Consider the following 13,744-nt stretch of genomic DNA (forward strand, 5'->3'; position numbering starts at 1 on the left):
AAGCGGTGGTTTGGCTGCATACCTGGATGTGTATTTTGCCATGACAGACATGAAGACAAAGGGAGATTCAGAAATGAGCAGCTGCTGATTGCTTCGGCAATTACCTTGGCAATTTTAAGACCGGTGAACTTCAACTCCCACAATTCCTCAGCCAGCTGAACTCCCCAATTCTGGGAGTTGAAGTCCCACCTGTCTTAAACTTGCCAAGGTTGGACGCTCCCGGTCTAGACTGTTGACTGCAATCCAGAAAGAGTTCTATTTCTAATGTTCAGTTTTGTTAACATGGCAAGTTTCAAGATGACTTACAAGTTGGGATACGTGTGGGTGGTTTTTCACGTGGATGATAAAAGAGTCGTTGGGTTCAGAGAACAATACATGAGAGGTAGTCTTTGACTTACAGCCGTTCCTCTAGTGACCAAAGTTACACTGGAGAAAGTGAGTCACGGCTAGTCCTCAGACTTACAACTGGTGCAACATCGCCACAGTCGCATGATCAAAATTCGAGCAACCTGCATCTATATACGATGGTTGCAGGATCCAGGGTGGTGGGGTCGCCATTGGCCACTTTCCCAGCGTTGTTTCCAACAAGCAAAATCCGCTTAACATCTGCTAACCACCTTGCAAGCAACAGAAATAAGCCCTAATGAAGAGGCAACGTTACATAAAAAAAAAACTCAGGTAGTTCCCTCTCCCCCTCCCCTGCCCCCAATAATTTGCATAAGTTATACATTCACAAGGAGGAGAAAAGAACCCCGTTCAAATTTGTGAGGTTGTGTTTTCTAATGATCCAGTTTAATCAACATAGTTTGAAGCCTCTCTGGAATCTGTTTCTGATCTGATCTTCCTGGAAAGATTGACATGTAGAAGAACTCAGGATGTTGAGAGCAGGTGACATTATGGCATCGTGGAGAACCAACTAATTATGAGCCAGCAATGTGCGGCAGCAGCCAAAAAAGCCAATGCAATCCTAAATTGCATGAAACAGAGGGATGCAATCAAGATCAAGCGAGGTACTAATACCACTCTATAAAGCCTTAGTGAGACCTCACTTGGAATACTGAATCCAGTTTTGGTCGCCACACTGTAGAAAAAATGTTGAGACTCTAGAAAGAGTGCAGAGAAGAGCAACCAAGAAGATTAGGGGACTGGAGGCTAAAACATACGATGAACAGTTGCAGGAACTGGGTACGTCTAGTCTAGAGAAGAGAAGGACCAGGGGAGATAGGAGAGCAGCCTTCCAATATTTGTTGGGGCTGCCACAGAGAGGAGGAAGGGATCAAGCTATTTTCTAAAGCACCCAAAGGCCAGACAAGGAACAATGGATGGAAACTGTATAAGGATAAATTTTCTGACAGAACAATCAACCAGAAGTTCCTTCGGAAGTTGTGGGAGCTTCATCACTGGAAGCTTTCAAGAAGAGATTGGACTGCCTTCTGTCAGAAATGGCGTAGGGTCTCCTGCTTGGGTGGCAGGGAGTTGGACTAGATGACCTACCAAAGGTCCCTTCCAACTCTGATAATCTGGTAATGTTCTGTTAATTGTAACACAAACCACAGGCAACCCCAGAAGGCCAATCTTGCATTGCAAAGGCCAGTATTGTCATTCTGCAATGCCACTTCTCCCTTTGTGTCTATATTTGGGGGCTTTTTTGCGATAATCCAGCTCTGGGAACAAAACATTGCAACAGCCCTAATAAACCTTTTTGCTGGGTAAGATAACTGCGAGCCTGTCTTTAGCGTTTTCCATTAGCAGTATTCTGTTCCTAGCAAAGTGATTCTTATCATACACCTGTGGTGTCAAGACTTTTATTTCCCAGCTTATCTGTGGCAAAACTACAGGGTTGTGGATAACAAAACCTCACTGCTGCATTGAAGCATATCTTTTTTTTTTAGCAAGCTGTTCCAAACATACAAACCCTCCAGATTATCCAGGGTATATTTTCTATCATTTTATTCCCCAAAGCCAAAATCAAGTGAATGCATATCTTGCTGTCTAGTGAATCATCCCTCTTTTTTAACCCCGTAAACTCAAAAAGTGGCGTCCCAAGAACGTCGCCCGTATCCCGGCGTTTTTAGTTCCCGAAAATTGAGTTGCACACACGATGGACAATGGTTCGTGCGTGGCGAGAGTTGGGCTGAGACGAGCAACCGTCGCCACGGTTTCCGTGTTTCGTAGGGAGCTCGATGGTTGTGGGGTGTTGTCAACTTGTCACCCGGGTGAGCAGCTTCCTTGTGCTTCGTTGCAAAACGCCTGAAGGTAGATTTGATCTCGCCACACAGGGGTATACGGCTTGAGCAACTCTTTGCTGGATACGCCTTGGAAGAAACTTCAATATGGAAAGCAGCTTTTTTCAGATGTCATCAAGCACAGCCAGAGCCTCCAGAAAGAAGCCCTGGTCCAGGAACTGATTAAACTGCTGAATAACCAGGACCCGTAAGGCTCTGCATCTTCTCTTGTCTCGACTCATAAAATAGTTCTATGGTCTTTTTAGAGCTGCCAATAGAAAAGGAGAGGGAGCAGTGCGGCAGCTTGGAAAGCGAAAGCGCATTCCATAAATGTTTTCAAAGATGGTAACTGGGTGACTGAAGTTTCTGCCATGCAAAATTCTAACAGGAGAGCATGATTGATGACTCCTGGCTATGGATGTGTCCCATTGGAGAATATGAATTACGATACACCCAGAGGGGTGGGGCGAAACCAGGGTCAAGGGTGACCATGCATGGTGTGCCTCAGAGTCGGCTACACTCAGGCAGTATTGGACATGTTAACTCCCAAAAAATCCTTTTGAAGTTTTGGAAGTTTGGCTCGAGACTCATGATTTAAGTGGGGGTAACTGCCGGAATCCTGACATCTTGCTCTGTTTCAAACCATTCTCTGCAGATGTCCAAGGGTGTGAGATATTGAGAGTTGTAGGCCACCAACATCAGTAGAGTCAAAACTTCCCCTGCCTTGACTTACAAACTGACTGACTTGCTGGCAGTGCGGTCCCCATTCCAGAATCCAGGACATTTAGCACGCGATTACATGCCTTTGCAACAGACCGAGCCATCTTTACCTTGGCCAGGTTTATGTTAAGCAGGCAGCATGACATCCATCCATTATTATGAGGTCAAGGAGCTTCTGGCCCTAAATTATGATCATCATCATAATTTAACAACCCGGTAATCCCTTGCGGGGTGGAGTCTGAGAAAATGAATGGAGCTAGCAGACTGTTTCATAGCCGGATGCTCTTCCTGTTGCCATTCTGGGAGTTTATGTTCAGCAGATATATTCTTATTGTGCCCAGCGGAGAGAAATTATCTGCCTCTACCTAGGATCGAACTCATAGTCTCCTGATTGTGAGGCGAGAGCTCCACCTCTAGGCCACTGCATCACTTACAAGATTACCCCTTAAGCCATCAATAAATACCCATCTAAGCACAGGAAGTGGGGAATTTCAGTTCCACAATCTCTGATTTGGCTTCTTTTTGGTCCAGTCAGCTTCCAGACCCTGCAATGGAAGACCAGGGAAAGGATTACGTCCTTCCGTTCCTAAACAAGTATGCAGCTCTGTGCGTCCGATGTCCAGGTTATGGAACCAGGTAAGAGGAATATTGCATTGTTCGAATTATATTTTAACCCGTGAGCAAATGGCAGCCCTCCCAGATGACAGCTAATCCTTGACTTGCAACCTTTCGTTTTGTGACCTTCCGAAATGAAAAAAGCACCAAAAAAAATGAATGAATGAATGAATTAATTAATTAATGAACGAACGAACAAGCAGGAAGGGACCATGGAGGTCTTCTAGCCCAGCCCCCTGCTCAAGCAGGAGTTACAACCGATCTTGACACTTAACTATGGTTGCAGCATCCCCACAGTCACGTGATCAGAACCTGGGCATTGGCAATCGGTCTGTATTTACAACAGTTGTAGCATCTGCAATCACGTGATAACCTGAGCCGTGGTGGCGCAGGGATTAGAATGCAGGAGTGCAGGCTACTTCTGCTGACTGCCGTTTGACACCACTTAGAAAGGGCTGTAAAGCACTATGAAGAGGAATAGAAATCTAAGTGCTATTGCTACCCCTTCCTTCCTTCCTTCCTTCCTTCCTTCCTTCCTTCCTTCCTTCCTTCCTTCCTTCCTTCCTTCCTTCCTTCCTTCCTTCCTTTCTTCCTTCCTTCCTTCCTTGCCTCCCTCCCTCCCTCCCATCCCTTCCATTCATCCATCCATCCATCCATCCATCCATCCATCCTTCTATGGTGCGCAGTGGTTAGAATGTAGTATTGCTGGCTAATTCTGCCCACTGCCAGCAGTTTGATCCTGAATGGCTCAAGGTTGACTCAGCCTTCCATCCTTCCGAGGTGGGTAAAATGAGGACCCCGATCATTGGGGGCAAGAGGCTGACTCTGTAAACTGTTTAGAGAAGACTATAAACACTGCAAAGCGGTATATAAGTCTAAGGGCTATTGCTATTTGCAACCTTCCCAGGCAGCTTCCAACACACCCAGTCAGTTGTGGAAGCCAGATTTGCTTAATCCACTGCATGATTCAGTGAGTAACTGCAGTGATTTGCTTAATAATCGTGGCAAAAAAAAAAAAGAAATTGGCTGTGACTTACTTAACGACCACCTTGCTTAGCAACTGACATTCTGGTCCCAGTTGCCATAAGTCGAGGAATAAACCTGTAGTAGTTTACAGCAAGGAAAGGGAGGGGTGTACTTTTCTGCCATTTTTAATAGAGAATCGGTGAGTATGCGTATACCTGATGTAAATAGAATTTATGTACTCTGCATTAAAAGGAAGAAATCCCATCAAGATCCCCCAGCCCAGGAAGGAACAGCCCATCCCTCAAAGTAAATTGCTGCTCCATAAAGCCATTGTTTGCTCCAGATTTATTAGGATCTCTGCAAAAGAATTGACTAGGCTGAGACTTTGATAAACCTATTTCCAACGTACGTTTGGGGATAAAACAGGCACTTGCTGCCATAGATCAAAAGATGAAACCAAAAAAAAAAAAGTTTGGTGACAAATACCCAACAAGAGTCACAATTTGTGGCCTGACGCATCCCGCAAAGCAAATTTCCACGCACAGAAATTTGAAGGAAGACCCTTTTTAATTCTGGCCCAGACCTACCTGGAAAACATGGTGATTTCAATGGATTGCCGTTATAATTTATTGATTACAATTATTAATGTCCTGCCTTTCGGGGGTAGATGTCCAACCAAGCCTTGAAAACAAGATAAGTGATTATAAATCAAAACCCAATATTATCCGGAAGTAAAGAGGCAAACCTTTGCTTTCGTTTAATCTGTCTTCCTTCCTCCCCTCTTCTTTGTTCCAGGAAGGTGTCATAAATCCTGGATTTGGCCCGATATAAAGACACAAACAAGGACAAAGTTGAGCTTTCTCCGTTGGGAATTGATTTGGCGGGGCGGGGAGAGTGCACGGAAGTGCCAGCAAAAAAGGAGAAAAGAAAAGAGCATTCTTTGGTACCCAGGTGATAGAACTGGCACAGGTTCTGCAAAGATTGGAAAACTGAGTTAATATAAAACAGCAGGAGAGGTCTCTTACGTTAACTGAGTTTGTGCCAAGTAGAATTTATTTCCGAGTTTGCCAGAACACAAGAATTTTATCTGGGATTTTCATTTATCCTCTTTCTGGAAGTGGCTGATTCTGGCAGTGGTTGTTCTTACCTAGGTTCCCAAAAGCACGAAGCCGGCTCCTCGTCCTGATAAAACCCCTTTTATTTAGGCTAAAGTGAATTCCTCTCATTCACTTTCCAGCACAGTCCCAGCCAACAAACAGTCTTTCAAGAGATTGCACAACTACAGATCTTTATCAGGCTGGGAGATTTGCCAGGCCGATATCTCCCAAACACCATGCTGTAGCAGACAATACTTGGCCAGGAGTCAGGAACAGATCTTCACCCTAATGAATTGAACTAATTGTCTCTTCCAAACACCGCTCCCTTTCCACTCCTCTTTTGTTCCCTATCAGTGGGGCCATCCACCTGTGGTTTTACTCCCAAGTCTAACCTTGTTCCTTAGCAATTCTATTCTCCTGGCAGCTCTGCGCATGCACACACTGGGCACAGGCTCCAGCTGTTCTTCTGCCCCACTGATCTCCGACGGCAGCTGATAACTGTCAGACAGCCCTGGCCTCATCTCTGCCTCCAAACAGCCCTCAGCTCTCTCTCATACGGAGAGGATGCTGGTAGACACAATCTTGTCCCCTTATTTTCCTCCCAAAAAACTAAGCCCGACCACATAGTTTTGTAGCGGAGCACGGGCATCGAGCTAGTCTGTAATAAAATCGGTCCAAAGGTCCAGAATTCTACGATGTAAAATGGATGGAGGCAAGATTTTAAATTTTCCAACCCCATATTCATCTGTCTCCATCTGTCTCTGCTTGAAATAAATCATCTACCCTCCCCGTCTGGCCTTCGGTGGAGCAAATCCGGACCTTTTAGGAGAGCATTGAAAAATTATTAATAACGCTCGGGGTGGTTTTGAACCCTAATGCCTCTTTTATATCCTTTTAGCTTTTAAACTGCAATCGAATTTGTTGCATTAGTGTGACTCATATGTTGTTGTTTTTTTCCCTCTTGGGGTGGACTGCTTTGGGTCCTAAAGGCAGAGCATAATACAGGTAGTCCTCCACTTACAACCACAATGGAGCCCCAGATTTCTGTGGCTAAGCAAAACGCTTGTGAATTTTGCCCCATTTTATGACCTCTCTCGCTGCCATTGTTAAATGAATCGCTGCAGTTGTTAAGTTAGTCGTTAAGTGAATCTGGCTTCCCCATTGACTTCCATCCCTGGAAGCTTTCAAGAAGAATCTGGACTGCCATCTGTCAGAAATGGCGTGGGGTCTCCTGCTTGGGCGGGGGGGCGGCAGGGGGTTGAACTAGATGACCTCCAAGGTCCCTTCCAGCTCTGTTATTCTGTAAGACTTGGCTTATAGGAAGGTCACAAAAGGACCTTGGGACACTGCATCCGTCATAAGTACATGCCAGTTGCCTAGTGTGATGACCCGAGGCGTGGCACAAAAATAACAACGTCACAAAAATAGATAAATTCCTTTTTTAATGCCTCCAACTTGGCCCCCAATGTCCAGTTATCCTCGGCTGGAGAGCAAACTCTTCCAAAAACAGTCTACAAAGGGAAGAAATGCAGTCCAAACCCAAAGTACAGATAAATTAGGAATTAAAGAAACCAACACAAACCACGCTGAAGTAATGAACATGACAGGCCAGAATCATAAATTGCAGACTTCCAAAACAGAACGAAGCACACACAGTTGGGTGGATGCCAAAACCCAGATAAGCCTCGACAAAAATAATGCACGCTTTGCTTCCAGCAAGGTGCTGTGTTTGCAAACGCCCTTCTTATATCCTGTTCTCCCAGCTGCAACTAATGAAAGGGATCAGGGCCTTTTTCTCCCCCCGTAAGCCACATTTCTCCCTTCTCCGTTCCCCCCTGCGTGCCCTAGGATGAAGAGGGGGTGGCCCTGGGTCTTCCTCTGAATGCCCAGCCAGACTGTGCCCGTCCCCCATGTCTTCCACAGCCACCAGAGCCACACTCTCACTCCCTGTCAGCTGCTCAATCTCCCCCTCAGAATCAGACTCCAACAAGGGCATGACACCTAGCTTCTGATATTTTGACCACATGACGGTGGGGATGTACGTGTGAAAAACGGGTCATAAGTCACTTTTTTCAGGGCCACTGTAACTTCAAATGGTCACTACATGAACTGTTGTAAGTGTTATGCTCCCATCAGCGTCTGAATCCTAGGAGGAAGACGAACAGCCGTCAGGGAGCAGGGGATTGGCTCCATTGGCTGTAGAGGTAACAGGGAAAAGGGCAAAGTCAGGCTCGGCAGAGCAGGGGAGAGGTAGAACAAGGGAGAGGGGATTCAGATGAAGACCAAGGCCCACCCACCCCTCATCCTAGGGCATGCAGAGAGGAACGCAGAGGAAAGCAATGTGGGTGGCGTGGCTTCTGAGGAAGGAAAAGGCCCTGATTCCCTTCACAAGGCACCCCTGTGGATGGAGTTTAAAGGAGAGGCAGTTGGGAGGGCCGTTTGTCGGGAACAAATGCTGAATTCATCTAGTGTTAAGAGTTGTGGCCTGCATTCCTGGCATTCCTCCCGATTGTATGAATTATTGCCATGCTTCTGTGTGCTTATCTTGCCTTGCTGAAATTATTGGACTCGTTATCCTGCCCTGCTGGAGTGATTGACTGCCGTCATTCTGCTTACAGCATTTGAACTGGAGTATCTGCAGCCAAAGGCTGTTGCAGGTTTGTGGGAGAGCTTTTCTCCAGGCCGGAGAGTAATCGGGACGTCGGGGGTAAAGTTGGAGCAAATAAAGGGACTCATACCTGTTACCTGGCTGTGTTGCCTTTGTGCCACGCCCCTTTGGGTCATCACAGTAAGTCAAAGACCACCTGTACTTGTGTCTTTTTTTCTCTTTCCCCCTTTTTCAGAGCTAACACAGTCATTCTCGTCGACGGGGAAGGACATGTCACCTTCACCGAACGGACCATGCTGAATGCCGATATCACCCAATGGAAAACCAGCACATACCAGTTTCAGCTGCAGATATAATCACACTTTCCTAAGCATAAATTGGAAAGATGAAGTAAGAAGAAGAAAATGAATAGCCGGCCTGCCGGACAAGAACCCAGTCAGCATTTCGAGAGAGCAGCTCCTCTTTTAACGTTGCCTAGATCACTGTAGCATTCACGGAAGAAAAAAAACAAACCCAGAAACAAAACTATTTTTATGTGTGTGTCTGCACAAAAATCCAGAACAGAAGCATTTGAATCGAAAAAGCAGACTCTTTATCTAAAAACAAGCTCTTTTTTTGCACAAAGGGAGCGGAAAACCCCACAATTATTTGACTCGCTAATGAAAACCGCAGAGAACTTTGGAGAATCATGTATGGTAAAACACTCCTATTTTTCCACCTTTCCTTCGACCCGCGGAGAGTTGGAAGGCCAAGCGATGAAATGACAGAGTGAAAAAAAAGTCATAATTCAGTATCCGCCATGCTGTGCTATCTTTTAATAGGGCAGCATTAGCTATTTGCAAGCATTTGTGATTGTATGGAATGTGGGGTTGTTGTTTTTTTTACAGAGGTGCCTGGGAGAATTCTGTGTCCTCGCAGTTACTGGACCTATGGAAAAATCCTTAAAATCAGATCACTGTTTCTTCCTTCCTTTCCCTGGCCATATAACAAAACCTGGTTGCGAAGCCAGGTTTTGTTATATGCCCTCGACTTATTCATCAAGAATCTCGTTTATTCCAAATTCCTTGGGGTTTCTTTTAAAAATTACTTTAGAGATTGAGCCATGTTCTATCTGGAAGTCTGAAGCAGGAAAAAAGCGGGGAACCATAATAAAAGGAGTTACAGCCGGAGAGAACTCTGATTTAGCTAAACCACCTCCCTTTGCTGTTTTCGGGAGTGTGGAATATGTGCGCGTTTTGGTGTTACGACATTTGTGGAAACGACAGCGGTGTCAATCCTCATGCCCTGTGGAAAGCTGATCAGGCTTGTCTAAGACTTAAATTCTTCTTACACTCCCAAAGGAACTTTTTTTTTTAATGCCTGTTTTTTTACGTCCGCCAAGGAGGGAGTAAATTCTGTGAAAGTCAATCGAGGCTTCCTTGGAGTAGCTATGCATACAGAATAACAGAGTTGGAAGGGTCTTCTAATCCAACCCCACCCTGCTTAGCAGAAACCCTACACCACTTCACACAAATTGTTGTCCAATCTCTTCTTAAAAACTTCCAGCGTTGGAGCATTCACAACTTCTGGAGGCAACTTGTTCCACGGATTAATTGTTCTGTCGGGAAATGTCTCTTTAGTTCTAAGTTGCTTCTCTCCTTGGTTAGTTTCCACCCGTTGCTTTTTGTCTTGCCTTCTGGTGCTTTGGAGAATAAGTTGACACACCACACACACACACACACACACACACCGTCTTTGTAGGAGCCCCTTCAACATTGCAGCAATGCTGTCGTGTCACCCTTTTGCTTCTTGGTTTGGTTCCTTTCTTCTTTCCTTCCTCCCATGGAAGAGTCACGATTCATAATTGGAGCCACTTTGTCCTCTAGGCATGGAGAGAAATCCGCATTCTTCCGTTGTTTTAACTGCAACACCTTCCAGGCCGAAGTTCTATCCCGTTGTCTCTGAAGCTAGTCTAGTTGACCTCGGCAGGACTTCCGAACCAACACATTCAAGGTTGACGCCGTTCGTTCGGCTTCCCTGAATTAGCTTCTTGGAACGGGAAGACGGCTACCAAGGTGGCTCTTGCAGAAAATGTAGCCACCCTGGGTGAGGCTATGTGGCAAGATGGCCAATTTAAATGGAGAAGGCACCGGCCGGCGGTTTAATACGCTCCCTTGCAGCCGCAGAGGGCTTAACGTTAATTCCTCAAATGTTAGATTGCTTGCCAGTTGTCAGTCCACAGCTGAAGCGCGCTTGTGTCAAGAAATATTAAAATCCCAGCCAATTTTTCTGCAGTTTAAACCCCATGGGTGAAACCCGGTTACTTAAAAAAGGGACTGCCAGAGATTTATTCCCTGTCGGTTTTGCGCTCTGTCTCTCCTGCAATATATATATATATTTTTTTTTTCCCAAGTTAGCATTACACAAATGGCTGAAACCATCCAGATTGTTTGTTTAATTTTTGCTTTCCTTGCAGTTCTTGAAGATTTAATCAATGGCTTAGCCTCTGTCTTCAGGGCCCAGGTGGCAACTGGGCGAAAGAATACATACAGGATGGGAAATTAGGATTAAGCTTGGCAGCCTAGCAGGCAGGAAGGGACAACAATTTCAAAGCACATTATATTATTCAGGGGCCAAATTCTGTGTAAAACAAAAAGGTGCAAATCCAGTGTTCAGGAAAAAAAAGGTTCTAAGAAAAGAGAATCTTTGCAGCTCAGGGTTCAACTGTGAGGTATTTAGTGATAGAATGACAGAGTTGGAAGGGTCCTTGGAGGTCCTCTAGTCCAACCCCCTGCTAAGGCAGGAAACCCTCAGAGTTCCAGGTTTTCCCTTCCCAAACGAGAAATCCAAGATCCATCCCCTGCATCCATCAGTCCATCACATGACCCAATCAAATCTTTGTCCCAACTGTAGACATCCCTCCAGTCACTCCCCTCCAGGTGCAGGGCAACATGTCCTTGACTCTCTGAGAAAGGAATGTTGTTGTGTCTTCTACCTCACTATGAAATCCCCCCTCCCAAATTCCCAGGCACTGAATGTGGCAGCTTCGAAGCTTCTAAGTAAAAAATGGCTTCCAAGACTGACAGGCTGTATTTCAGAGGACCAAGACAAGATAGCAAAGTTTGGCGGAGATAGTTTGGCTGAGATGAATGAAGACAATTTCCCCTTTAGTAATTCTCAAAGTATGTATTTAATGGTGCAAGTAGCCAGAAGAACCTAAAGGTTGTCTGTCTTGGTTTTTGGACAACCTGACAGTAGCAATGGTGGGCATAATTCCAATTCCATCAGTGTGTTAAGGATACGTGAATCTAGGACACCTTAATGCCAATTGTTAAAGGGTGTGAAGATAGTCTTGAAGATATATTTAATGACTGTAACAAAAACATGAGCTGGACCTGGATAGATAGGAGAAGGTGAGGAAGGAACTCAAGATTTCCTGGCTTTGATCTTCTTTGGTGTAAGAGCGGCGAGAGAGAATTATACAATAATAAGAGTTGGAAGGAACCTTGGAACACCTCTAATCCAACCTTCTGTTCACGGCAGGAGATCCTATACTATTTCAGATATTCTTTGATGATGAAACCGTCATGTGTTTTTGACAAACCCATGTTGATTTCTGGTTGTAACTTTGCTTGCTTCTTGGTGTTCTCACCTCTGTTGCTTATCTTTTCCAGGATCTTCCCAGGTCTCGAACTGGTCTGTCTCTTTCTCAGGCTTTCAACTTTCTCTTCTTATATTCCATAACAATAATGTGGACTTCACACTCATCCATCCAGTGTCTGTTTCCTAACTTGGTCCACTCGGAAGATACGATACCACGTTGCAAACTTTAAGAGCATCATTTAGACCCCAAAGTCCATTCCGGGGAAAAAAATTCAGTGGGGAACTACCTGCTTCTTGTTGCAAGGAAACATTATGGCTACACCCACCATGACAGTTATTTTGTGAGAACACCCACAACTTCCTGTACCCGTTTCTAACCACTGGAGCAAAAAGACCACACAGATCGAACAGCTATAAACTAGTAGTTAATCGGTGTTGTAAGAGGGTGCTTTGTTCATTGGAATGCAAACAGAGACTCTGGGTTTTATTTAAGCCACATTTCATCTCGGCCAGCAGCAGCAACATTATGCTGTCCTTTCGTTACTAGATTTTAAAATTTGGAGGCAGGAAGGGCTTTTTAAATTGCAATTATGTATTTACTAATGGCATTCTGTTGCAAGCAGCTTGTAGGTATACGCCCCCCCCACCCCCCCCAGGTAGAATTAAACCCATTTATAAACCAGATTAAGCACAATGCTTGTTTAAAGAGCTGCTGGCAGGGAAAAAATATTGGTGCCCCTTCCTCCAGCAGCCAAGGTATTTTTAATAAAACAAAATAAACAAGCTGTTCTTTCGCCGTATAATTCGGTTAAGAAGCCAGATCAGTCTTGTAAATACATGCTTGCTTGCCGCTGTTCAGCATACATCTGGTTCCAAGGAGGTGATGAATACAGTTTTCATACTCACTGGTGGAAACCTATAGGCTCTAGCATCAATTTTACTACAGAGGCACAGCCTTTGAAAATAAAAAGGAGAAATAGGTCCAGGCTCCTTGTCAAAATTAAATCGATTAGGCACTTTCATATACTGCCTCTTATTTTTGGTTCTGGTGTGTAAGAAGATAATGTATTATTTTGTTTCTTCCTGGCTATTTTCTTGCTGTACAGGTAGTCCTTGACTAATGACCACAATTGAGTCCCAAATTTCCATGGCTAAGCAAAACAGTGGCTAAGTGAGTTTTGCTCCATTTTATTACCCTTCCTGCCAGTTCTTTAAATGAATCACTGCAGTTGTTAACGTTAGTAGCACAGCTCAGTGAACCTGCCTTCTCCGTTGACTTTGCTTGAAGGTTGCCAGGACACTGCAACCATCATAAATTTGAATCAGTTGTCAAGCGTCAGAATTTTGATCCCATGACTGTGGGGATGCTACAATGGTCGTAGGTGTGAAAAATGGTCGTAAGGGTGTTGTGGCTCACCGGCAGCAGGTGTGGACGGCTGAGGTCTCGGAAAGCGAGGACTCAGATGAGGGGCCTGCGTGTGATGCAGGGATGGGGCCAGGACCGTCAGGGAGTGGAGTGCTGCCTTCGGAGATGGTGGAGGCTGGCAGCAATGATGAAGAGGTCCCCGAGGAGCCTGTGCCCAGTGCGTATGCGTGCAAGGATGCTTGAAGGAAAGAGCAGCTGCAGCAGCACCGACGACTCGGGAGTAAGGCTGCAAGGAAATGGCCCCCCTCCCTGAGAAAATAAAAGCCAGCTGAGAAACAGTTTTGTGCTCGAGCCTGGTGGACATTAGGAATATCTGAGTTTGTGTTTGGAGACTCTTTGATTTATTCTTTAGGAATTTTATCTGTTGTTCTTGGCAGCCATGCAAAAAGTTGGCAAGGCTCTTTCTTATCGGAGCTAATTAGTTGGAAGCCGCCTTTTATCTGTGAAGAAACAGGATTCATAGGTGAAGCATTAAAAGGTTGTGCTGCTACCTTTGTCTTGTGTT

The 13,744-nt window shown here is 45.1% G+C and overlaps 1 protein-coding gene across 4 annotated transcripts in view; it reads left to right on the forward strand.

The window, feature by feature from the left end:
- The window catches only part of TANGO2 (transport and golgi organization 2 homolog), a 58,336-nt gene extending 48,939 nt beyond the window's left edge, over positions 1-9,397 (forward strand). For 3 of the 4 annotated variants that reach the window (XM_087913392.1, XM_087913390.1, XM_087913391.1), the window contains exons 7-9: positions 2,280-2,433; positions 3,477-3,581; positions 8,467-9,397. In XM_087913392.1, coding sequence (XP_087769518.1) covers positions 2,280-2,433; positions 3,477-3,581; positions 8,467-8,587 — 380 coding nt within the window. In that variant the 3' untranslated portion in view covers positions 8,588-9,397. Of the gene's footprint in view, positions 1-2,279; positions 2,434-3,476; positions 3,582-5,321; positions 6,847-8,466 lie in introns of those variants that run through there. The other variant, XM_087913393.1, reaches the window with a different exon arrangement.
- The last annotated feature ends 4,347 nt before the right edge of the window (positions 9,398-13,744 follow it).

The sequence above is a fragment of the Pseudonaja textilis genome, chromosome 15 (genome assembly GCF_049901715.1).
Source record: "Pseudonaja textilis isolate UNSWEBS1 chromosome 15, rPseTex1.2, whole genome shotgun sequence".
In the NCBI taxonomy this organism is placed as follows: Eukaryota; Metazoa; Chordata; class Lepidosauria; order Squamata; family Elapidae; genus Pseudonaja; species Pseudonaja textilis.